This window comes from Molossus molossus, unplaced genomic scaffold (assembly GCF_014108415.1).
Source record: "Molossus molossus isolate mMolMol1 unplaced genomic scaffold, mMolMol1.p scaffold_m16_p_2, whole genome shotgun sequence".
Classification (NCBI taxonomy): domain Eukaryota; kingdom Metazoa; phylum Chordata; class Mammalia; order Chiroptera; family Molossidae; genus Molossus; species Molossus molossus.
Window position 1 is genome coordinate 135,601,318 of NW_023425355.1, and position 27,197 is coordinate 135,628,514.

At 37.5% G+C, this 27,197-nt stretch overlaps 1 protein-coding gene and 1 pseudogene across 1 annotated transcript in view; one reads left to right on the forward strand and one right to left on the reverse strand.

Annotated features, from left to right (window-relative positions):
• The window catches only part of ADGRG2 (adhesion G protein-coupled receptor G2), a 123,836-nt gene that overhangs the window by 65,730 nt on the left and 30,909 nt on the right, over window positions 1–27,197 (forward strand). The window contains exons 4-11 of the mRNA XM_036270248.1: window positions 9,538–9,573; window positions 12,132–12,167; window positions 12,276–12,299; window positions 13,749–13,787; window positions 15,717–15,758; window positions 18,054–18,107; window positions 24,336–24,391; window positions 25,243–25,298. Coding sequence (XP_036126141.1) covers window positions 9,538–9,573; window positions 12,132–12,167; window positions 12,276–12,299; window positions 13,749–13,787; window positions 15,717–15,758; window positions 18,054–18,107; window positions 24,336–24,391; window positions 25,243–25,298 — 343 coding nt within the window. The remainder of the gene's footprint in view (window positions 1–9,537; window positions 9,574–12,131; window positions 12,168–12,275; window positions 12,300–13,748; window positions 13,788–15,716; window positions 15,759–18,053; window positions 18,108–24,335; window positions 24,392–25,242; window positions 25,299–27,197) is intronic.
• On the reverse strand, window positions 22,530–23,857 carry LOC118635605 (annotated as a pseudogene).

Sequence of the window (27,197 nt, forward strand, 5' to 3'; positions counted from 1 at the left end):
CTCGTAAAAGATTAAGCCTTTATCTTTCTTATCCATCTTGGGGGTGAATGTGTTGGAATTACCAGTCATTAGTATTGCTAGTCATAGGTTTAAGACAACCAATCAGTTCACATTTTAAGTCTTATACCCCCACAGTATCAAACAGTGTGTGGGGGGGACGAAAACTTTAGAAACACCCACACATGACCTTGCATGACTTGGGTGCAGGTAGTTTGTTTGGGAGGTGATCCAAGGAATTGGGAGTGAGGGAGCTGGGAGACAACATCAGAAAAAGAGGGAAAGCCAACTAAAGGTACATTATTGAGGTCACTGCTGAATTTTTTATGTTGTGTATGATCTATATTTGAAGGGTCATTTTAACACACATTTGTAAGATCTGTTAAGCAATCTATCTGCTCTGATTGGCAGTTATAACTACTACTCCAAACTTCAGATTTTGAATAATAGTCATCCAAGAATTCTCAAGTCGTTCCTTCATGGATTCTGCTTCATTGCTCCCAGATCCATTCCTTATCTTTCCCTTGCTATGCTTTGTATCACAGGGACCTGACCTCTTGCAATATTTGGATTAAATTTCTCCTCTTGAACTACCTGCCATTGGTTCCTGACTGATAGAGACTGATTGATAGAGACTCCTTAATAATGTCATCAGTCAATCAAAATATGGTTTTGAACATCTGCTAGATACAAGGCACTGGACTGAATTCCTGGAGGATAATAAATAAAGCATTAAGCAGCTTAGCATCTAGTTTGGAAAACAAAACATACAGTGGCAAAGAGTATATGTTCAAATACAAAGTAAATAATGTAGTCAGTGAATAAACTTTAAGATATAAAGAGGAGAGAACTATCTTCATCGGCTTCTGCAGCCAGGGCATGCTTTAGAGGGCCAGAGGGCTGACATAAAGGGATCATCTTCTAAAATTTCCAATTTTGGAAGGGTGAAGGTTTGAAGTTTTATTTGAAATCTCCTGATTTATAAATGTTCGTAAATAATTCAAACGTTCAAAAACTTCAGTGTGATTCCTACTCTGTGAGCAAGAGAGAACTTGTCCGGGAGCTGAACTAGGATTATCAGCCAGTGGTGTGCACTTGGTGGATAGCTTACTGCACTGGGGGAGAAGTTGGAGACAAAGAACTTTCCAATTAAAAGAGTCCAGGGTTCTAATATTTCACTTATGTCTGAGGCATTCAAGGCCTGAGCTTAGAAGGGGACAGTGGACATGGGAAGAAAGAACAAAGGAGAGAGAGATTAGAGAATATTCATAATAATACCATATACATTTATATACCAGTTTATGGTCTGCAGAGTTTGTCACTGGAAACAGGATAGAACAGTGGCTCAGAGGGTAGGCTCTGATGTCAGACTATCTGGGTTCAAATCCCAGCTCTATAATGAATTGCTGGTGAGGCCTTGAACAGGTCAATAAACTTTGCCCAGCCTCAGTTTCTCAAGCACTAAAAAGGACTGATGGTAATAAATTCACATATTGTATAGAGTTGTTGGCTAATCAAATAACAAAATGTGTAAGAAGCCCTTAGTACAGTAAGCATGGATAACAGGAATCAGTTTCACTATTATCATACATACATCATCTGTCTTTAATCCTTGCAATAGCCCCAAGTTACAGTGAGAAAAATGCACAGGATGGTTGACTGGATATGGAGATGGCAAGTGAGGAATGGGAGGAGTTGGGAACAATGGCCAGAGAGTGAGCATTTGGTTTGTAGACTCAGTTCTATTGTTGAAACTAACTCAGAGTTTCTGGGTCCTTCACTTCACACCTGTGGGATTTTTCTTCATAAGGAGTAGTTTTTTGCAACTCACATTCTTCATAATTTTAAAATACTGGATTTCTGAGTATGGTAGGAAGAGTAATGGCTCCCCCAAGATGTCCATGTCCCAATGCCTGGAACCTGTAAATATGTTATATTACATGGCAAAAGGGACTTTGTGGGTGTGACTAAAGTTAAGGACCATGAGATAGGGAGATTATCATGGATTACTTGGGTGGGCCCAACCTAATCACAAAAGTTCTTAAAAGTGGAAGAGGGAGGTAGAGTGAGTCAGAGGGATGCCACATGAGAAGGACTCCCCACCCCATCCCACAGTTGCAAGCTTTGAAGATGAAGGAATGGGGCATGAGCCAAGAAATGTGGGTGGCTTCCAGAATTTGGTAACAGCTCTCAATTTATAGCCAGTGAGAAAATGAGGACCTTGGTCCTACAACTACAAGGTACTGAGTTCTGTCAAAAACCCCCCAAAAGTAGAACACATATTCTCCACTAGAGCCTCCAGAAAGGAATACAGCCTGTCGATACCTTGATTTTCATCTTATGAAACATGTAGTGGACTTCTGACCTACAGAACTCTAACATAACAAATTTGTGTCTTAAACCACAAAGTTCATGGTAATTTGTTACAGCAGCAACAGGAAACGAATTCACTGACATTTCCAGTTTAAATTATTTGGCTGGTGTTTCCAGCAATACTGAAAAATTCAAGAACTGATTAGGTATGAAAATGATGTGAGGTGATGAGAGATAAGCTCTTAGATATGTGGAGTTGGAGAGGCATGACAGTAAGGCATTCACATGGCAGTGGTCAGACCACACTTGGCCATGTGGGATTGGAGTTTGGGAGGTAGGAGAAACAACTTTGAAACAGTGTCAGGGAGGAAACGTAGGAAAAGAGACTCCATCAGTGGAGCCAGTTTCTTGAGTTTCCAATTCCTCTGTTTGGCTTCCATGCTAAGTTGATGCATGCCAAACTCCTGCTCATCATAATTGGAATATATGGACTTTATTTTAAAAAATCACTAGGGAGTCATACTGAGTAAATTTTATAGACACATCACAATAATTTTATTTATTGACTTAAATCAAGACTTCAATAAATGAATAATGCTTTAAAATTTGCTCTTTGTTGGTTTCCAAAGGAAAAGCTGGAAAATTTAACTGTTTTTCCTTTCTTTGTTTATGAATCTTTTTAACAATGGAAATATTTTGTCTCCTAAGAGTGGCATGGAGCTCAAATATATGACTCACTGGAAATGACGACCACCTCTTCGGTTGTAACAAATGGAAAGTGAGTTAGGAGGCAGCCCAAAAGAAACAGAGGCTGATATTCAGGAAAATGTAAGGCCTATGGGGACATATTTATGTTCGACCAGGGGGAGTGATGTGGAGCATCGTGAGAGGTGGAAAGTAAATAAAATGTTAGTCACTGAGCAATCGGGCCCCTAGAAGAAGAAAAAAAAAATGCCAAAAAATAAAAATGGGCAAAAACACTTAAAAAATCTCTAGCTTCTATTTACCAGGTTCCCTCTCTCCATCACTGTACATTACTGCTGGGAGCCCTGTAAGTTACATGATGGAAGAGGCCAGCTCTGCCTGTGGGGTGAGCTGGTCTAGCCCTTGAGCTGAATTTTCATCAGGTTTTACCTCTTGATTTTGAGTCCATGCCTATCCAACCTGTCTACTCAGAGAGGGCCAACCAGTTTTGTGGGTTTTCTAGGAAGACTCCTTCTCTGTTCTGGCTCTCCCATTATGCTTGACTAGTCCATTTCCTCTAATGTCTAAGAAAGAGGTGAAACTCAAATCAGCCTCCTTCCCTGTGGGTACTTAGCTCTGCTCAAAAGACTTAGCAGTGGAGAAGGTTGGAACCATTGGTGGCTGTGGCAGCCACTGTTAGCCTCTTTTGCCCTTCAACATTACTCTCTATCCTCTTCCCTGGTATTCAACTCTTACTCAGTGCCTTCATGCTATTCCCTGCCTGTGCCACCTTCCCTCCCCACTCCACCTCACCTGGCCACACTGATAGTGTCATGGTCAGAATAGCCCATATTGATGTTGATTCTTCCCAGTACTTTTCAATATGGCTCGGTATGGTAGCTCTGTGCTATATGATCAGAGGAATTCAGCCAATTATAATTAATTCATACTAAGGTGTGAATGATTGATTTCCTGTTAGTGATCCCACAAAACTGGTTTTATTTTTCATAATAGTCATTAAGCATTCATTGTTTACTATATGCCACACCCTTTACAAAAACATCATTTCTCACAACAGCCTTGTGCTATATGTATTATTGTCACTATTTTATACATAGGAAACTTTTTTATTGAGACTCTGAACATTAATATTACTCATATACTTACATAACAAAAGTTATATAGACTCCACACAAAACCATTTGATTCCTTCAGACCATGCTTGCCCTTTCAAATGTGATATGTAGACGTCCTTAATTGTTATAGCATCAAATTAAGGTCATTGTTGGTGAGAATATATGTATGAAATACATGATTATCTCTAAATGGAGACAGGTTACCTTTATACTTACAGCTAAGACTAAAGACCGTAAAACAATGTACTTATATATACCTTACAACTGGAAACTATCTCTAGGTTTTATAATATAGAGAAAGTGATACTTTTGCCAGGTAATTCAATATCAAACTTCTATCAGCTCTTAACAAGGACTTCAGTCAGCAGAGGACATAAAAAGACTGACCAGTTTCCTGTTATTCTACTAGCAATCTTCAGTTTTTCCATTAAATAATCGATAAAACATTTCTTTTTTATTTTGTATGTGAATAACTGTTTTTTTTCTTAATTTTTTTCAATTACAGTTTACATTCAATATTATTTTCTATTAGCTTCAGGCATATGGCATAGTGGTTAGACAATCATATACTTTACAAAGTGTTCCCCCTGATACTTCCAAGACCCAAATGGCACCATGCATAATTATTACAATATTATTGACTATATTTCCTAAGCTGTACTTTACATCCCCGTGGCTATTTTATAACTACCAACCTATACCTCTCAATCCCTTCACCCTTTTCACCCGGCCCTCCATTCCCCTTCCCCTCTGACAGCTGTCAGTTTGTTCTCTTTATCTATGAGTTTGTTTCTGTTTTGTTTGTTCGTTTATATTGTTCTTTAATTCCACATATAAGTGAAATCATATGGTATTTGTCTTTCTCTGACTGACTTATTTCACTGAGCATAATACCCTCTATGTCCATCCATGCTGTCACAAATAGTAAGATTTTGTTATTTTTTATGGACGAATAATGTTCCATTATGTGTGTGTGTGTGTGTGTGTGTGTGTGTGTACATACATATATATTATATATATATATTTCTTATATATTTCATAATATATATTTCATATATATATTATAGCTTTTTTATCCACTTGTCTATTGATGGGCCCTTGGGTTTCTTCCATAGCTTGGCTGTTGTAAATGCTGCAATGAACATAGCATGTATTCTTTCGAATTAGTGTTTTGAGTTTCTTTCGATATATACCCAGAACTCAAATTGCTGGATCATAAGGCAGTTCCATTTTTAATTTTTTGAGGAACATCCATACTGTTTTCCATAGAGGCTGCTTCAATCTGCATCCCCACCAAAACTGCACAAGGGTTCCCTTTTCTTCAAATCCTTGCCAACATTTGTTAATTTATTGATGATAGGCATTCTGACAGGTGTGAGGGGATATCTCATTGTGATTTTAATTTACATTTCTCTGATGATTAGTGATGATGAGCATCTTTTCGTATGTCTTTTGGCCATCTGTATGTCCTCTTTAGATAAGTGTGTATTCAGGTCCTTTGCCCATCTTTAATTGTATTATTCAGTTTTTGGCTGTTGAGTTGTATGTATGAGTTCTTTACAAATTTTGGGTATTAACTCCTTATCAAATGTATCATTGGCAAATATATTCTACTATTCAATGGGTTGTCTTTTCATTTTGTTGATCCTTTCTTTTGCTGTGTTTATTTTTTCTTTTGTTTCCTTTGCCCGAGGAGATATACCAGAAAATATACTACTAAAAGAAATGTCCAAGACTTTACTGCTTATGTTTTCTTTCAGGATTTTTATGGTTTTCAGTCTTTTTTTTTTCTTTTTTAAACCTTCACCCAAGGACATTTTTGCATTTATCTTCAGATAGAGCGGGAGGGAGAGAGGGAGGAAGAGAGAGAGAAACATTGATGTGAGAGAAACACATTGACCAGCTGCCACCCACACAATTCCAACCAGGGCTGGGGATAAACTGCAACCGAGTTATGAGCCGTTAGCGGGAACCGACCCCGGGTCTCTTTGGTCCATGGGCCGATGCTCTAACTGCTGAGCCAAATCGGCCAGGGCTGGTTTCTAGTCTTACATTTAAGTCTTTAATCCATTTTGAGTTTATTCTTGTACATGGTGTAAGAAGGTGGTCTAGTTTTATTTTTATTCTTTTGCATGTATCTGTCTAATTTCTCTAACACCACTTATTGAATAAACTGTCTTTACCCAGTTATATGTTCTTGCCCCCTTTGTCAAATACTAATTGACCACATGAACATGGGTTTATTTCTGGGTTCTCTATTTTGTTCCATTGATTTGTATGTCTGTTTTTATTCCAGCACGTTTCTGTTTATGGCCTTGTGGTATAATTTGATATCAGGTAGCATAATTCTTCCAACTTTGTTCTTCTTTTTCAAGATGGCTGTAGCTATTTGGGGTCTTTTGTGGTTCCATTAAATTTTTTGGATTATTTGTTCTAGTTCTTTGAAATATGCCATTGGTATTGTGGTAGGAATTGCGTTGAATCTATAGGTTGTTTTGGGTAGTGTGGACATTTTAACAATGTTAATTCTTCCTATCCATGAGCATGGTATATGCTTCCATTCATTTGTATCTTTTTCAGTTTCTTTCTTCAGTGTCTTAAAATTTTTTAAGTACAAGTCTTTTACCTCCTTGGTTAAATTTATTCCTTGATATTTTATTTTTATTTTTTGATGCAATTGTAAATGGAATTGTTTTCTTAGTTTACCTTTCTGATAGTTCATTACTGGTGTATAAAAATAACCAATTTCTGGATATTTATTTTGTATCCTGATACTTTACTGAATTTATTTATCAGTTCTAGTAGTTTTTCGGTGGAATCTTTGGAGTTCTCTATGCATAGTATCATGTCACCTGAAAATATAATGACAGTTTTACTTCTTACTTTCCCATTTGGATGCCTTTTATTTCTTCTTCTTGTCTGATTTCTGTGGCTAGAGTTTTTAATACGATGTTTAATAAGAGTGGTGAAAGGGGACATCCCTGTCTTTTTCCTGATCTTATGGAAATGCTTTTAGTTTTTCCCCCATTGAGTATGATGTTAGCTGTAGATCTGTCATATATGGCCTTCATTATGTTGAGATATGTTCCTTCTATTTCCACTTTGCTGAGTTTTTATAGTAAGTGGGTGCTGGATTTTGTCAAATGCTTTTTCTGCGTCATTGAGATGATCATATGATTTTTATCCTTCATTATGTTTATGTGGTTTATCACATTACTTGATTTGCAAATAGTGTACCAACCTTGCATCCCAGGAGTAAATACTGCTTGATCATGATATATGATATTTTTAATGTATTATTGGATTTGGTTTGCTAATATTTTGTTGAGGATTTTGGCATCTATGTTCATCAGGGATATTGGCCTACAATTTTTTTTTTTTCTTTGTAGTGTCTTTATCTGGTTTTGGAATTAGGATAATACTGGCCTCATAAAATGAGCTTGGAGTCTTCCTTCCTCTTGAATTTTGTGGAATAGTTTGAGAAGAATTGGGCTGGTTCTTGTTTGATGTTTGGTGAAATTCACCCGTGAAACTACCCAGTCTAGGACTTTTATTTGTTGGAAGTTTTTGATTACTGCTTCTATGTCATTAGTTGTAATTGGTCTGTTCAGATTTTCTGTTTTTTCATGATTCAGTTTTGGGAGATTGTATGTTTCTAGGAATTTATCCATTTCTTTCAGGTTGTCCAATTTGTTGGCATATAGTTGTTTATAGTGTTGTTTTATAATCCTTTGTATTTCTGTGGTTTCCGTTGTTATAGCTCTTCTTTTATTTCTGATTTTATTTATTTGTCTCCTCTCTCTTCTTGATGCGTCTGGTTAAGGGTTTATCAATCTTGTTTATCTTTTCAAAGATCCAGCTCTCTCCCAAGAGTATTTTAAAAATTAAACTCCTGTTAACTCAATATACTCTTTGATTGGTGGAATATTAAACTAACATGAAGGATATATTGAAGGGCAGAGACTAAGAAGAGGCATTTCCAATTAAATTAGGCCATCAAGTCATTAACCACTCTGGGTACGTGGAGAAAAATCAGGTTATAAATAGCTTATGTGATGTGACATTTCTTATAATACATGTAAATACATACATACACATGCATATATCCATTTATCTGTATTCAGTTGACCTTGAACAAAATGGGTCTGAATTGTGCAGGTCCACTTATATGTGTATTTTTTCAGTAAATACTGTAAATATATTTTCCTTATGATTGTCTTAATAACATTTTCTTTCCTCTAACTTACTTTACATTTTGTAAGAATACAGTATATAATACATATAGCATACAAAATACATGTCAATCAACTGTTTATGATATCAGTAAGGCTTCTTCTGGTCAACAGTAAGCTATTAGCAGTTAACTTTTTTGGGAGTCAAAAGTTATATGTGGATTTTCAACTGTGCAGTAGATTGTTGCCCCTACTCTCCACTTTGTTCCAGGGTGTACTGTATATATGTAGATATACATATACACATAGAAAGAGAAAATAATATATGTCAAAATGTTAATGTCACCCTGGCCATTTTGGCTTAGTGGTTACAGCGTCGGCCTGTGGACCAAAGAACTGCAGGTTCGATTCCGGTCAAGGGCACGTTCCTCAGTTGCTGTTTGTCCCCGGCCATGGTCGGGGTCGTGCAGGAGGCAACCAGTCGATATGTCTCTCTCACATTGATGTTTCTCTCTCTCTCTCCTTCTCTCTCCCTTCCTCCCACTCTATCTAAAGATAAATAAAATATCCTTGGGTGAGGATAAAAAAAATGCTGATGTCATTTATCTCTGGGTGGTGAAATTATAGGTGGTTTTAATTTTCTTCTTTTTGTTTATCTGTAATATCTGAAATTTCTCCAATAAGTGTGTATTCTTTTTCCTAGATAAAAAAAATAGAATTACTTTTCTTTTATGGAATCTGAGTATCCTCCCAAGATAATACAGCAGTTCTTGTAGTTTATACACCCAGAGGCATCTCATCTAGGTTAACTCATAAGAAAGAAGTGGCTTAATAGGTATAAAGTCTGTGCTAATAGGTATAAGTGAAACAGTCAATGGGAGTTTAATTTATGTAAATGTATACATTTACTTTTACAAATTGTAATGAATGTTAATCAACAACTGAAGTTCTTAGTCATCATTTTTAGTTTAAAATGTACTAAACTATTATATAACAAAATATATAGAGAACCATCAATAGTTAAATTGGAGGAATTGCTTCATAAGAGATAGGTCTTTGTAGAGAATTGAAAAGCAGTACTGATTAGGCTGTTGAAAATAGTAGTAAATTAACATACTGCCCTCTTTTGGTAGCTATTTGCAACTCATTTTACATTCATTCTCATTTAAGATGTTCCTCTCCTACACATTTATGCACAAACTAAGCTAATTTTAAATCACCTTTTTCCTCAACAGAGAATGCTGATAATTCCAGTTTGTTACCACCATCTGGTAAGACTGTTACTTCATGACTTTGGGAAATTTCAGGAAAATATTCTAAAAGTTCTCCATGCAATACGGCACACAGTCAGATACAGCAAAATTGTTTTCTTCCATGAAGCTTAATTATGTTAAATTCTGTCATTAAACCTACACCTGAAAAGTCAGTAGCAAACACAAGAGGACAAGCACATTGTTTCCACACATTGCTGGACAAAGCTGAGGGGTAAACTGTGGGTTTTCATTAGGGTAACTGCTTAAGTTCTTCAATGTTATTTTTAGTATTCTAATTCACAAGTCTCCTGAAGAGCATCAAGAACTTAAATATGCCAAATGTTCTTATATTTGAGGGATGAGATGTTCTCTTAAACTTTCTTAGTACCCTCACTGAACGGATATTTTTCAAAAGGCTTCTAAGGGCTTAGCACTCATAAGAATGGGGAGGCAAATACGTTAAAGAGAAATTTATAACTAGGACCCATCTTGGCAGGAACCAGGAACAGAACCTGCATTAGAGACTACTAACTGGAATGGGACCCCAGGGATAAAGTGGTCCCGCCCCATCCCTTAGTTGATGACATGAAGCCTGGAGCAGCTGAGTAACTTGTCTGTCACACAGTTTTTGCCCCACATCACACAGGGGTGGCTTCCCAGACTCTTACTTCTGTATTCTTTCTGGTATACCATATATTACAGAACAATCTTTTGTAGTAAAAAGTGAGTCAACTCACACTGTTTTAGTTGTGTGAAAATGAGCTTCTACTGTCATTAATTTATTTAAACAAAATAATACTAGCTATTATTTCTTGTGCATATACTACATGCCTGGGAGTTTTTAGACAGCTCACTTTGCTTCCAATCTTGCAGCATAGGAATCGTTATATTCATGTTAGAGATGAAAAACTGAGGGTCAGAGAGGATAAAACTTGTTCATGTTCACACATTTTCTGGAGCCAGACTACTTGGGTTTGAATTCAGCCGCCATCCTCCTACCCCCATTGCTAACTATGTGACTTTGGGCAAGTTCCTTCACCTTTCTGTGCCTCATTTTCTTTTTCTTTAAATTGGGGAGAATAATAATTCCTGTTTCATAGGGTAATTGTGAAGATGAAATGAGATAATACATGTGTCTGGCATGGAGTAAGCCCTCAATAAGTTATAACTATCATTATTCTGGGTTATTAAGTAATGAGCTAAAGATTCAAACCCAGGACTGCAAGTCTCCAAATTCCAAGCTATTTTTACTGTGCCGTTTTGCCTCCTCATTGTAAAGATTCTAGGGTAAAATGAACCACTGTATTTTTTTTTTTTCTGGTACAATAGTCTTCATCAGACTTAATCATAGTAATATTTTTGCAAAATCGTGTTTGCATGGGATGGGATATGGGGCTTTGGAGGCGCACACTGGGTCCAGTCAGAGCCTGGGTTCTGGGTGTCCCGGGGGAGAGTTGCACTAACTGGAAGGTAAGAGCCAGTGCACACCAGGGACGGATGGGAAGCTGTGCTCACAGTCTTCTTTGGATGGCATCACCAATCATCAATATTTAGAAGAACTGATAGTCATTAATTAAAAACCAGCTTTGGCCAATTATTTTGTTCTGCCACAAGAGCAAAGGATTCCATATCCACACTTTGAATCTTACTGCTCAGTAACTGTCTTACTTCCGAAGAAATATCCTTCGTAATTAAAAAGATGTAGTAAATGACAAAATAAGGAATGAATAATGTAGGACAGACAGGGTGTGTGTGTTTCAGCCAAGGCATGAGTGATCTAAAACAGACAGGCCTGCCAAGTGCCTTGACACACCCAAATGTTGTCCTTACGGGCTGAATATCAGATTCCCTCTTGCAAAGCTTGTTTTACTTGTAAAATGTTTGTGTTTACTTTTCCTGTGTATATGTAGAGGTCAAGCAGTTGGGTGTTTTTTAATATTTAAACAGGCAAAATGTGTGTAGTAGACCAACCCGTTAGCATAAGTGGAGTTATTGCATGACAAATTTATAACTTATTGATCGTCTTAATAGCAGCCACATTTTAAAATAACTGACCAGGAAATTATGTGAGGTAGTCCAGTATTGAGTGAAAGCATTTTTTTTTTTTAACCCTAAATTCACTATTGGAAGAATTGCCAGGCGTCATTATAACTAAATGGAGCCAATATACCAATATGTTTCATAATTGTAGCTTGAAAAGTATTTAAAGTACAAAATGTTTTCTAGAACTCTCTGGTTGAAAAATTTTGAAAGTAGTATGTCTTACATTTTGTTGTGGTTCCTAAACTTACTTCCATAATATTCCATAAGTGGGAGTGGGCTCTGTGATCATGAGCCTCAGGTTCTTCATCTGTAAAATAAGACAATTGCATTCATTTCATCTCTTGGGTTCTTTCTCTACAATTCTCTGATTAAATGTATATTAAATGATTATAGAATTTAATTACATATTGGTCTCATAGGATATTTTTCAGTTCTTTTCATTATTATATCTCAAAAGTTCTAACTCCTTAAAATTCAATAAATAATTGTTTCAAGGTATTAATTTGAAAATTTTGTGTTTTTTTCTCCTGCAGCTGACTCTCTTATTGGTTTGGTCTCCTACTCCAATGGTACTCCAGGCAAGATTTTAAAAAAATTTAAACCTAGATTTAGCCCAATTTGTTAAGTTTTTAATTTAATTATATCTTTGTATTGCTTTTTTCCCCTCGGGACAAAAGAGGTTGAAACTACAAGCCTAAATGGTAAGAAGTTTTCTGAAACAAGAGAAAATTGATAATCATTAATATGAATATAAATATAGTGAATGGTGTTGAAGGTTTTCATATTAAAATAACCAAAAAGAAAAACCCAAAAGAACCCAAGACTTATAACCCTGGAGAGCAACTTTCTGGTTAAATGATAAAATTCTCATTATCATGGAGGGAAGACAGCCCTCCATCACTCTAGTCTAACTGTTCAGTAAAAGCAAAGAGATGTTGACCACATTTTCAGTACCCCATTTCACTTGCTCACCAACACAATTCCAACACGTTTTATATGACAGATTGTTTAAATGTGAAAAGCACATCCAGTGACTTCAATATGATTCAGCATGGATTCAGAGGTACAGAGTGTTCAAAGACAGCCTTTTTACAGATGATTTTATCAATTTTAAAATAGTATAAAATGAAAAAAAATACTGGCTTCATTATGCTGAAGAAAGAAAAGGGCAAAGAACTGGGTTATATTTGAGGGAGGTGGGCCGGGCAGCACATTCTGTTCCCTCCCCTTTGTGGGTAGACAGCCTTCCATCTTATTGCAGTCAAAACCCAATACTTTTCACAGTCCCTTAGTTAAAATAAAATCTCATCATGTGGTTGGCAGTTAGGGAGCTAAACAATCATAGATGCAGCTCACACTGATTGAAACTGGTATAGATTCAATTTTGGTTTAATGGGAAGGACCAGACATTATCATTTTTATGTGCAATTACTTTTTACAGTGAAAGAACATCTTCAAAATAACTTTGGCAGTAGTTTTTGGATCCCATTTTATGTGGTTAAAAAGTGTGATAATGTAATACATGCCTTTCCCCCCTAAAGTTTCATCCAGAATAATAAATTCTAGAATGCTTTTCATTAAAAGAAATACCAATAGAGTAGATTTTAAATTGGATTTTAAGTAAAACACAATAAAAATAAGATTTCCCTAAAAGTTAGTTGAATATAACGTTCAAGAATTCCAAATTCAAACTAGAATTACTTTCATAAGAATGAATTACATTAGGTAAAAATATAGTAAGCATCCATAGGACTATCTATTAAAGTTAGTATTAACTGTGAAAATATCCTATTCCTTAGGGACTTTCATTATGATAGAGAAAAAAGGGACAAAATATTAAACTACATAAATGAGTTTATTTAAATGTAATAATTACGGTAGTGTTGCTATGTTTTAGACACATAACTTGTGTTTAGGAAACACATTTTGAACGAATGAATATTTGCTCAGGAATTGTCTCTGGGAGTTGGAGATGGGATAGTGTGGTGAGGGGGTTGGCAGCAAATACATTTGGTAATGTCAGTTGACTTTTGCAAAACTCTAACTTCTCCAGGATTTGGGGAAAAGTGAAATGTTTAAGGGACCTAGGAAGATGTATGTGTTTAGTAATCATGCCAATAGTTAGGTTAATTTTTATTATTTTATTGCAGATGTTACTTCAACCGTGTTATCTACTTTAAACAAGACAGGTAATATCAAGTTATTTCTAAATATAATAGCTGTCTTCTGTGGCTTGAGTTTCTCAGTCCTGTGGTCTTGGATTAGTAAAGGTTATCTCCTTGCCCACTTCCTGTGCCTTCAACTGTTGATTTGTGACTTGTTTTACTTTGACATTGAACTGTAATTCTGGTGTTACTACAACCTTGATCTTCCAAACTGCTATGGCCACAGCACTCCATTTAAAATAATATATTTTTTAGTATAATAGTAATATACCTTAGCTCATAAAAATGGAGACTATAGAAAAATACAAAGAAAATAGAATTCATCTTTAATGTTACTTTCCTAAGCTTATTACTGTTGATAATTTGGTATATTTCCATTCAGTATGATATGTACATATACTGTCATAGTTTGCATAGATTATTATATCTTGCTCTTTTGACTTCATATTAAGTTATAAGTATTTTCTAGTGTCCCTTACTATTAATGACTTGATAATATTCCATTGTGTATCATATGTTGACCATTAGAGTTGTTTCTACTTTTTAAATAGAAATTGTTGCTATAAATATCCTTGTGCCAATATCTTTACATTCATCCCTGGTTTCCATAAGATGTATTACAAGAATTGGATTTAATGGGTCAGCATTATGATATTTTAAGGCCCTTGATGCCTACTGCCCAATTCTCTTCTAGAAAAGTTGTACCCAGCAACATCCCTGCCAATAGTGGATAAGAATGTCTGTGTCACTGTACCTTTGCTGAGAGCTGAGTCTATATCATATATTATTAAATTTTTCTCTCAATTCCTTAGGTTCTATTTTGCATTTTTTATTATTAGTGAGGTTGAACACTTTTCCCCCAAAGCACTTTTGTTGCTAGAAACAGAAGCTCATTTCACAGTTGTACCCTATTTATTCTAGAAAGGAAAGTATCAGGGCAAACAAAATAATGTATGTAAAGGATTCTTCATGATAATACAAATGCTATCAGCCTCTATAATTACCACCAATCATTGCCCATGGGTCAGTCACACATTGAAAGAGAAACTTATCAATAACACATACACAAATGAGGTTTCTGAAACTGTCAGTATAACGTCATGATTCTTAAGTGCTTCTCCAAGATCTGAGCTTTGTGTTTTCTTCAGAATTTGCCACTCACCCTAGGAGACAGAGCTTGTTTGCAATCTGTGTCCTGAATGCAGTCTCTTCTAATTGGCCATCCTTAACAGCCAGGATTTCTGAACCTGGTTCTTCATTATCTGGGAAGTGAATCTTGTGCTCTGTCCCAAAAGTGTGTTGGGAAGATATTTCTAAGGTTTGCTTCTTTAGAGTGTGTAAAAATTTACCCGTGAGTCATTGACTTTGAACAGTTCTGTCCTGGTTTTACTGTGATCTTGTTGTATGACTGTAGTTGGATAGTCTCATCCTCTCTGAGAATAATTTTATCTATCAGCACAATGGATATAGTATTGTATTAACTCTTAGAGAAAACATCAGGACACATTCTTAATTGTAGAGTATAATAGCAATATTTTAGATTCCGTTGACTGCTTCAATTAATTTTTATTCTGAATCACCTGATCTTTACAACCTATCACTTGAAGGTCCTAATAGTGACTTAATTCTACATATCTGAAGTGTAAGTCTGCATTAATTTCCCTAGCAGCAGCAGAGCATGGAAACTACAGTAGAATTACACAAGCAGTGGAATGTGTAATGGGTATGATCTAACTGGGTAAACATGGGAATCTAAATCCCAGACCCACCCTGTGCCAATGCTATCTGATCTGTGTATGTGATTTCCATTAATTCTGCTGAGATGACCAATAGTGTCTTAAAGGTATCAATAGTATGATTTTCTTATCACTTCACTAAAATGATACTCGTGGCAAATTGTTTTTTAAAAACAAGCAACAATTCTGCTCTAATATTTAAATTGCTTCTTTGCAGAAAAAACTAAAATCACTATAGTAAAAACCTTCAATGCATCAGGTATGACTTATCAATATCAAGACTTTCTTTTTTTATAACTAAAGTAAAATTAAACAAATGGCTGATGTTAATGCTTTCTTTCTCTTTTTTTCTACCTTTTAAAAATGAAATCTGTTCTTAATGAATAGATGTTTATGCACTGGATACCTGAAGTTGTACTAAGTGTTTGGGATTATAATAGCAATGACTAGACACAATGCCTACCCTCAAGAATCTTCTAGTCTGTGGGGAGAGACAAGGCAAATAAACAGATAATTGCCATGAACATGTTGTATGCAAATAAAGGCAGTGATTACACAACTGTTTCTGACATGGTTAAGAAGCATAGGAGATAGAAAGGCTAATGATTATCAATGGGATGCAGTTTATGAAGGAAAGATTCTTAAAGAAGTGACTCTCAATCTCTTTTTAAATTAAAACAAAAGGGATGTGCTTTTAGGTACCTAGTACAAGATTAGGGATATCTGACATGCTTAACAAAGGTTTCTAGTTTATTTAAAGCAAAGGTTGGCAAACTATTGGCTATGGGCCAAATCTACCTTTTTTTTTCTTTTTCTTTTTTGTAAATAAAGTTTACAAAAAAAGTGGAAAAGTGCCGTACCACCACCACCCTTTTTTTACATATTGTCTATGGCTACTTTTCCACTACAATCAGTGGTAGAGTTGAGTAGTTGCAATGTGGATTATATGGCCCACAAATACTAAAATATTTACTATTTGGCCTTTTACAGACAAAGTTTTCTCACTCATGATTTAAAGACAACCTTTGGCCATATACTTGGGGGAAATTACAGACCACAGCCCTAGCAATAGGAAAAAAATCTCAATATGAATAAGCAGCAAAAGACACACATCACTGGAAATGAAGGCGCCAAAAAAATTTAGAGAAAAATGAGATGTGATGGAATGGAAAGTTTAGTAAGCAATAGACCAATAGTTGTAAGAAACATTTAAAGCATTACTACCCACCATCTATATATTGTATAATTTCATAATGTATATTTCTAATGAGTTATATCCATAAGCAAGTATATTTAAAATTAAGTCTTTTTCTTTTGATGTGGGTAACTTTGCTGTGGAACAATATAGAAATCTACATGTCTGGTAACTTTTGGCACCTAAATTCAGTTGGCTCATAGAATCAAAACTTTAACTGAACCATGATGCCTACATACCAAACGTCAACTAAATCATTCTGGCAGAAACCATATCATACGCACTAATTCAGATTGTAATTTTAGTTTGTGTTCAAACTAGTTCTCTTAGAAAAGAATTAAACACTCATGAAGTGCAATGGAAATAAAATAGCAATCAAGCACTGTGTACATAATTTAGACAAAACCAGACCTAACAAGGATACAAAAATATTCCTTAATATAACAACCTTTTCCCCCTTGGCAGTTTGCTTACACATTGTCAGCATTTGCCCTCCACATTTACTACATATTTCTTATACTCTGCCAAAAGGATGAAATTAATGAAGGAAATATTTTTAGAGTAGTAAACCCTGAACTCTACTCAAATCAAAGAAGAGATGTACTTCTCCTTTCACCTTTGGTGAAAGTGTTTCTCAGGTTAATATATATGAAGTTTTTTGTTCTAATGTGCCTTATTTAATCCCACATTCATCTCTGCCTCCTATGTAGCCTGTGTAGTCTGTTGTCTTGACCATTACTCCATTTTGCCCTCATTATAATTTTTTTTTTTTTTTACTGGCTAGTTTTACTCATTAGATTGTAAGCTCGCTGAGGGCAGGGTCTATATTTGGAACTTCACAAAGCCCATAGAATATGGTAGGCTTTCAGTAAATTGTTTTTGAATTTTGTAGTTTTTGCCCATGTGAAATGATATCATGGCATTGATGTTATTTCATACATACATTTGCATAAGGAGCTGAGACCAGCATTAGAGTGTTCATGTACTCCTCTACCCAGAAAGAAAGGAGAATCTAAGAATAAGGGCTATTTCATTAAGTCTGTGTGCTAGAATTGTATTCACACTGTTCTGTTTGTATTGGACAGGAGAGGGATTAATTGGGAATGGGACAAGAAATTTTAGGGAGGAGTAGGGGATCAGACATGGACATACTAAAGAATAGTGAAGAATCAAGTTCCATAGCTGACCAACTAAGAAATGAAACCTCTCATTACTTTAGTCTTTGTGGAATTCATCCAGATATCCAACTTATATTTTTGGTCCAATTTTGATGCCTAAATTTATTAATTCTCTTGACAATGTAGTATACAATAGAAGGTGTTGACATGCTTAACCAGCTGGGTTGTGTTTTCTTTGCAGGAGTCAAACCCCAGAGAACTATCTGCAATTTGTCATCTATTTGCAATGACTCAGGTTAGTTCTTGTGCACATTATATGTTACCAGATAAATTAGCTTCCTAGAGAAAAATGGTTTGTTTTTTTCCCTGTTGGGTGTGTGATGTATGCCTCTGTGATCTGTCTCTTTTTCTACCACCTGGCTACTATGAATCCCAAATGAAAACAAAAGCAAATTTTAGATTTGGCTGAAATTATCTTCCCATTGCCTAGTGAAATGATGGATTAACTTCCTTAATATGAGAACATAAATCTGTATACCAAACATTTTTCACCATAGCTTTAGATCCATAACTAATACCCTTAGAATTGATGAACATGATTAATAATGAACTTAATTATTGAAAACCACTTCTTGTATCCAAATCCCTCAAGCTTTTCCATAGGACCTGAAGTATTGTTACAGCTTAGAAACAGGATATTGTTTTTTACTAAAAAACAAACCACTCTACTAGAATGTTGAAAACCTCATATATACCTAGTGAATTCGGTACTAATTCCAGTAGTACCCATAGTGTATTTTGCCATCTCTAGCTAAGACTGCCCACTATTTTTAAATATTGAGATGGAAATCTCTTGATAACATGCTATTTTTGAAATGAGAATATTTTCCCTGCTGCCATGGGCCAGAAGGAATGAAATAAACACTTTTCTCACATTGGTTTGGCTCTCTGGTCTCCCTTCCTTGTTGAAACCAATGAAAGCAGATGTAAAACATGGTGTGGTAGTTCGGGACTGGATCATGGGAAGAGAGAAGAGGAAGGTAACAAAATATTTTATAATATTAAAGTCTTAGTATGACTCCATTTATATAAAAAGAAACACTCAGAGAAATGTTTTCCTTTTATTCTGTTCCTGTTAACAGTTTATTAATTTGTTTGAAAAACATAGTATTCAGTGAATAGAACTAACACACATTTGAACATGTAAAAAAGATAAAAAGATAAAAATATAAGAAACAATCGCAAGTAAAACAAGTTAAGCTTAGATAGTTTAGAAAACTTGCTGTTGAAAGAATGTTCCACAAACACTTTCTATTTGTGTGAGTGTGAGATTTGCATATATGAACTTTCTCATGATAGTATGCTCCAGGTAGACTATAGAAGAAAACTATCATCTGGTATTGATTCAAGAAAAAACAAAACAAAACACATTTCACTTGCATATATTATGTAACTCTCTCTTCTTCTTCCCTCCCTCCTCTCTTTACTGAATTCTCCATAATTTCATTATTTTTGTGCATCATCTATGTTTGGACTGGTGACTAATGTCTACTTTAGTGTTGTGTCTACATGATGTTTGATAACTGTTTGAAAATTGAACACTTAGTGAAAAAAAACAAAAAAAAACTGGTCATCTTGAATAACAGATGTCAGAAAGCTGGTCGGAGTAATGTTTTCCCTAATTAAGTGACTGAATTGACCATTTGTTTTAGTGTCTGTTGAAAACAACCTCATCAGGGGACCAACTCTTTTGGCACCAGAAATCCCACTATATCCTGCCAGAAACTAGAAACCTTCACTTCTTGCAGGTTCCAATCTGGGTTCATTAAGGGAAATGGAGGCTTAATGAAGAAACTGGAAGCTGATTAGACACAGTTAGGCTGAGGGTAAAAAGGTGGTGGTTTCCTGGTTGCTCTGCTACCACTGTGCTCCCAGCACATTTATGAAACTCAACATGCCCTCAACAAGACTAAAGGATGAGCATGAAGAATAGATAGGTGAGGGAGAGAAATTGTGGGTATTGACCATGTACACATATACTAAATCAGTTTATTCAAGCTAGGATTTCTTTTAAAAAATGGATAAGTAATTCTGTGCATACATCAAGAATCTTTACTTTTAATATTTATGTACTGTATTAATTGAAATTTCAGTGTCAGAGTTTAAGTTCTTGGTAGAAAAGTTGCTGAAATAAATAAATCATGTTAATCTCTAGTCTAGTGCTTTTGCTGGCCATTTTAAGTGGAAGTGGACCATTGGGAACTGGGCTATGGGAATCCGTTGTACTTTGGGGTGCAATAAAAAAGATAAGATGCCCTGGCTGGTTTGGCTCAGCGGTTAAAGCATCGGCCTGTGGTCCTGAGAGACCCGGGTTCGGTTCCCGCTAAGGGCATGTACCTCGGTTGCAGTTTGTCCCCAGCTCTGGTCAGTCGTGCGGGTGGCAGCCACTCGATGTGTCCCTTTCACGTCGATGTTTCTCTCTCTCTCTCTCTCTCTCTCTCTCTGGTCCTCTCTCTCCCTCCCACTCTACCTGAACAAAAATGGAAAAATGTCCTCGGGTGAGGATTAAAAAAAAGAAAAAAAAAAAAAAAAGATAAGATGAGGAGGCTTTCAACCCTCTAGCTCAGGAGTTGGCAAACTACTGGCCATAGTCCAAATATATCTTGCTACCTGTTTTTGTAAGTAAAGTTTTACTGAAACATAGCCATGCCTTTTCATTTACATATTGTCTATGGCTGCTTCTGCACTATAACCACAAAGGTGAGTAGTTTCAACAGAGACAACATGACCCATAAAATCTCTTATCTGTCTGATATTTCACAAAAAAAGTTGGCTGATCCCTGCTCTAGTTTATATGACATCCTTGCCTTTTTTTTTTTTTTTTTATCCTCACCCGGGGGCATTTTTTCATTTTGTGTTCAGATAGAGTGGGAGGGAGAGAGAGGAAGAGAGAGAGAGAGAGAAACATCGACGTGAAAGGGACACATCCGTGAAAGGGACACATCGAGTGGCTGCCACCCACACGACCCAACCAGGGCCGGGGATAAACTGCAACCAAGGTACATGCCCTTAGTGGGAACCAAACCCAGGTCTCTCTGGACCACAGGCCAACGCTCTAACCGCTGAACCAAACCAGCCAAGGCCATCCTTGCCCTTTTGCTCAAGAGGCCAGTTTTTGGTCTCTAGATTATGAAGTACACACAATGTACATCTGTTAAGGGGTCTCTATTTTATTTGTTTCCAGATAGAGTCCAAGTATGTCCAGCAGAAAATAGGTAGACTAAAATTGGCTTTAATATTGCCCAAAGTGGGCATTTTAAGAGCAGGGTTTTCTGGCATTTCTGGGATGAAAGTCCAAATGAGTTATTCAACTGAAGAAAAGATTTTCCCTGCACTCTATTCAGGTTTCAAAACAAAATCTCAACTTTGTTCCTGAGAAAGATACTGCATTTGGTAGCTGTATTTAAAAAAAAAGAAAAGAAAAGAAAAACAAAAGCACCAGCAAGGAATAAATGGACTTCCATAAGGTTGCTAAACTTCTGAGAAATAATTTTCCCTTATCTATATTATCTGCAACTATAACAGCTTTAAAAGATTAAACAAACAAACAAAAGCATTAACTTTAGAGTCATGGTTCCCCAGTTAGCATCTTTAAAGGAAACAAAGTTCTGATGAGAAGCATGTAGGGATAAAGTTTCTTTTTTTCCCCATTTTAAAAAAAGGTTTATTACTTAAATAGTGAATTATTTTTAAAAGATGACAAAACTCATTTTTTCTTCCAGTAGAAAGGAGACAGAGGCTTACCCCAGAGACCAGAAGCTGCAGGTAGACAGGTCTCCCACCTGACCAGACACCCAGGTTGACAGGACCAGACCTATCCACCGCTGGCCTGGCCCCTAAGAGATGAGGGCTTTCATTGGGGGTAGCTCAGGGCAGAGCTTTCACCACCCCTGCCAGTGAGCGGCCCACTCAGTATACAGGATGACGTCAGTTTTGCTGGAGGGGAGAGGCCCCAGATACCCAAATCCAGTGCCTGTGTAGACTTCGGGAAGATTAAAGTCCTGTGGAGGGTGAGGAGACAGGGCAGCCACATGGCATGTCTCATTCACACTGGTTTCTGAGGCTTGTGTGAATGGGCTATGCCCCCAGTCTAGATGGGTGCAGAGAGGCCAAAGCTCTGGGTCTGGGCTGGGCCCTGAGCCCAAGGCCCCCTGCCCACCTGGCTTTGGCATACGAAGTCTACAGTCCCGGGCTGGGTTTCAGGACAGAGGCCAGCCCCTCAGGGTAAAAGCCCTGTCTTGCTGGGTGAGTCACCAAGCAGGGTCTGCAGTGTCTCCAGACTAAAGGAGAGAGCAACTGGGGAGAAGTGGCCCAATGGCTGAACGAGCTCACCCCAGGGAGAGGACCCAATGCCCACATGCTTGTGGGTGCCTCAGAGAGATGGTTCTGGAACAGTCCCTGTTGGGTGAGCCTCTCCTTGACTCCCCTTAGCAGCATCTCTGTCCCTGAGTGTCTGTATACACCTGTATAGGTATATGCATACATGTGTTGGAGGCGTGTGCAGTGTGTGGACACACTTGTGTGGCAACTGGGAGGCTCAGACTTTAGGACTGGCAGGCTGTCCCCTGAAAGAGTCCTGAAGAAGTGGGGTGAAGGGGCTGGGGAGCTGGTCTGGCTGAGTGGCCGGGCTAGGCTGGCTCTTGGTATCTCCAGGATCCTACAATCTTGCTTCTTGCAGAACTGGGATCTGATGTCATTAGGGATTCAGAATAGGCCTGCATGGCTTCCTTATCCTTTGAGCCCTTTTTACTATTACTCCAAAATAAATAGCATTTCTCCTCCTCAAACCACATCAGTGGCAGGACCACTGGCTCAGTCTTGCCTGTTTGTCCAATGCCTTTGACAGCCTTGATGTAGAGGCTGAACTACAGCTCCACAGAGCAGTTTTTAGGGATTCCTATAGATGTCCAGGGACGGGGAATATTCTTTCTCATTGGGGTGGAAGCCAATCACGGCCTCTGCCAGGACAGGGTAGGCATTATACAAATAAGGATGGGAGAGAAACAAGTGCCCACTGAACCTGCAAATGCTGACGTCTGGATTCCAGAGTCAAAGCACAGGCAAAAGCCTTCATTGGGTCGGTAGATGGACCTATTGGCAAATAAGGTGTCCAGGAGGCCTTGAAGTGAAAGGTGGGGATGCTTTGAATATCCCTGCTTCCTTGTAGATGAGCTTCATGGACTGGAAGACCTTGGGGCTGTAGAATTCCAGTGATGATTCGTGAGTCATAAAGGGCACCCACATCTGCCCCAAAGCCCTGGCCATCATGTAGCACTAATTTGAGTGCCAGAAGTGAGCTTGCTGAGCTAGTTCCACTTGCCCATGAGGTGGATCCAGCTGAAGTTTTTGATCCCTGTGAACACAGTGAAGAGCCCAGAATTTGAATTGTTGAGCTCAGCAAATAACTCGAACTTGCCTTTTAAATGGAACATGTCTGGGAAGTACTTACATTGATGAGGTGCACAAGGGAGTGGCCATAACTCCACATGATCTTGCCCACAGCACAGTTCATGAAAGCACGCTCACCAAGGGTAGTGAATGCCAAGGTCATGAACAGTTTTTGGCCCATAGGCTTATTCTCCATCATCACTGCTGCACTCAGGACCAGGATGTTGGACATGATATAGTAGCTCTCCAAGCCTTTGGACTTGTCACTGGAATTGGAAGTTGTGGTACTCAAGGAAAGATATCATGTGATTGTCTTTGAAGGTGATGTTGCTCTTGTGCTGGAACTCCCTGTACACGTAGGGCCTGCACTCTCTTGAGGTCGACTATACAGAAGTAGATGGAGAGGTAGAAGGGGACGGGGATCTCCTTTCACATGCCGAAAGACAGGCTACTGGGGTCAATGCACACATCCTTGTGGACCTGCAGCTTGATAATGGAGGGCACTACTACAATTATGATGGTGCCCAGCACAGTGCACAGCAGCCCTGTGAAGCCCGGCGCCCTGGCTTCCCAGCATGCTCTGGTGTGGCTGCCCATGTCTGTGTGCCCTGAGGTACACGCGGTGCTCCTGGGGCTCCGCGCCTGAAGCAAACGGATCATGGCAGAGGTTGTAGAGGCAACAGAGGCGGGGACTCTGGGGATGTGGGCCACAGGGGCATGGCAGGCCTTGGACAGCAGTATACTGAGGAACAGCTGGCAGGTGGTCAGCAGTGTTATACACCACTGAGGGCACATTCGGACTGCCCTGGGCACTGGGATTCAGGAGGCCAGGATAAAATTTTTTGACAAAGCAACAAGTGTTCCCTCTCTCTGCATTCCTACATAAAATTTATAGTTTTTATTTTCTGAAAATTATATTGAGTAACTGTGATACGAAAGAGTAAATGTGAATAACAGCAAATAATTTGATGAAACTTTGTTTATAAAGTAATTTGATAATCTTTTTCTGTGTTATGTTAATCCTCAAGCTCTAAGAATACAAGTCTCAATTTTCTTTTTAAAAATTTATTTTTAGCATTTTTTAGAGGTGAGATAATGTTTCAACATGATGAAGAAAGCAATGTTACCCAGGTAGGTTCTAAAGATTTTCCTTATTACAATCTTAAAAAATGAATTCATGTGTATTTAAGTAGTTGTTTAAGGTTCAGATTTATTATATTTGGCATATTTATTTACTTTTATGACCAAATGTAAATAAATTCCCTTGCTGAAGTCCTAGCTTTGCTAAGAGGGCTTGACTTCATAATAATCATGGTATTTTGTTAATAATTATATTTTTGTTTTCACTAGGTTTGCTGCTAAATGTTTATATGATGTAATTTTATTACCAGTTAAAATGGAAAATCATATTAGAAACTCCTAACAAGAAATATATATTGAATCTAAGAATAGTCTTCTGAAACTGATCCTATTTGCCCTATAGGGGAGTTAGTTATAGTAGTATCAGCCTTCTGTAACCTAGATTGGTTCCAAGGATCCCAGCTACACGTGGTTAGTTCATTCAGTGATTATTTCCTGAGTACCTACTGTGTGCCTGGTAATGAGCTAGGTTCTAGAAATATAGTGATGACTGCTATAAAGTTTCCCTTTTTACATCGGGATATTTCACTTAAATCTGGGACCTTTCGGATAGAGAGCTTTAATAGTATTCTTTTTGGGGAATAACAAAAGACAGAATGGAATAACAAAAGACAGAAATTAGCACATCACACTTGTTGATTTAGAATATTTTTAAAAGAAAAAAAAAACTGGCTTGGTCTATATGGATTTGATCATTTGCTAGGTAGTATTCCATGCAGTTGGTATTCATAGTCTTTAGGTTGTAGTTCTTTGGGTGGCGAACAAAACTAAAAAAACTATATCTTATTAGAGAGTATAAAAAAACATTTGTTGTATTCTTAATGATTTTGTACTTCTAACAGAATCAAAATGTGGCTAATAGCACCTTAACTGGAGTCCTGTCTCTAAGTGATCTGAAGTGAGTAATCTGCTGTTTGATTTAAAACTTAAGACATCAGCTATGGAAAGGTACTTGTTGAACTATCTTTGCTTTTGGAAACTGAGAATAGGAAAGAGACCTAAAAGCTATAGAGAACTGGTTCTTGAGTTCTTTGCAACTAAAACCATAATTACCTGTCGTAAATTAATATCCCTGTGAGGCTGTTATCTTTGATGCTATGAAATTATCTCCATTTGAATTGGAATTTGAGTAATATGACTTGGTAGCCAGCAAGGTTAAAAGAAGAGTTCAAGGTAACACTTTATGTATACCATTTGTTCATATTTTTGTGAAGCATCAGTGATTCCCAAGCCAGAGAGAGATCTTTGTTAAGTAGACCTCAGTTTATAAATAGATGCTCCCAGTTAGACGACAGGTCAAAATGTGGGCCAGCAGTTGGCCTATGCCAGGACAGTCTTACACTGTCTACTGGGAGGGGAAACCATGTCTTTGCCCTCATGGCAGGGAAGCAGCATCAAAGATGAAATTCATCTACTCTCAACCTTGCTACTACCTCTCAAAAGAAGTTTTTGTAAACTTTTAACCAAATTCAAAAGCTCTGGGGAGTATGTGTGATGACACCGGAGAGAAAAACCTTTCCTAGGTTGAAGCAAACAAAACAAAACTGTTCTTAAGGCTCATCCTTTAATTAGCATTTTGACCTGGCTGCTTCTGATGACTCCGCAGTGCCTAGGTGGAGGGGAACATCATGCGTGATTCTACACGGTGCATATCAAACATTCCTGGGACCCTTCTGAGTTCACAGTGGCAAAAAGTTATAGTGAGAACTGGGATGGGCAGGGGTGTTGTTCATGTCCTTTATATACCTATTTTTTTTCTTACCTCCTGATAAAAATCTAGCTTTTCAAACTATTCAAAGTATATGTGCAAAATAATCATTGTTCTAGAAGGATTTTAAACTTTAGATGGGCAATAGTAGTGACAGGAAACATTTTTTAAACTCACAAATTTATAAATAGGATACAACTTAGTGTACTTGTAATTCATCTTAATTACTAGATTTGAAATAGAGATGAGTTCATTTAAAGCCACCAAGCATTTTTTGAGCACCTACTATGTGCTGGAGGATACAGATGGAGATAAACTCAACTCTCTAAAATGGAAAACTAGGTTTCATCTTAAAGTCACAGCTTTTAAAAACACTGATGCCCAGGAAAACTTCATACCACTTAAATCAGTATTTGGGGACTAAGATGCAGGCATGAGCATTCTGGAATGCTCCGCTGGTGATTCCAGCATTAGGCCAGGGAATCTGCAGTCTGGTAGGAAAGATACAGAATGGGAACAAATGATAACACTAGAGTACAAGCCCTATGATGAAGGTGACATGTACAATGTACTGAAGGATGTTCTAAGCATGTGAATATAGAGCAAGTTGAACATGACTGGAATGGCCAGGGAAACCCCTAGAAAGAAGGTGGCCTCTGAGCATAGTTATGGAGGAGAGGCGCCTGCCAGCTCAAAAAGCTAACTGACAACTATTGCCTCCATCCTTCCCTTTTTCTTCCCTCTAGACCTTCCCTGGAGCCACCTAGAACTATTGCCCATTCTTAGAGCAAGATTTCTCAACCTTAGCACTACTGACATTTTGGGCCAGATAGTTCTTTGTTATATGTGAGATTGTCCTGTACAATGTAGAATGTGTAACAGATTCCTGGTCTCCATCAACTAGACGCCAGTAGCACTCCACCCCGGATTGCGACAAGATAAAAATGTCTCTACATATTGCCAGATGTCCCCTGGGTAGAGTCACTCCAGGTTGAGAACCACTGCCTTAGAGGGAATTTTTAAACTAGATTTATTTCATCTTAACCTCACATGAAACTCTGCCACATTAGAGAAATGCAAGTGTTGTTG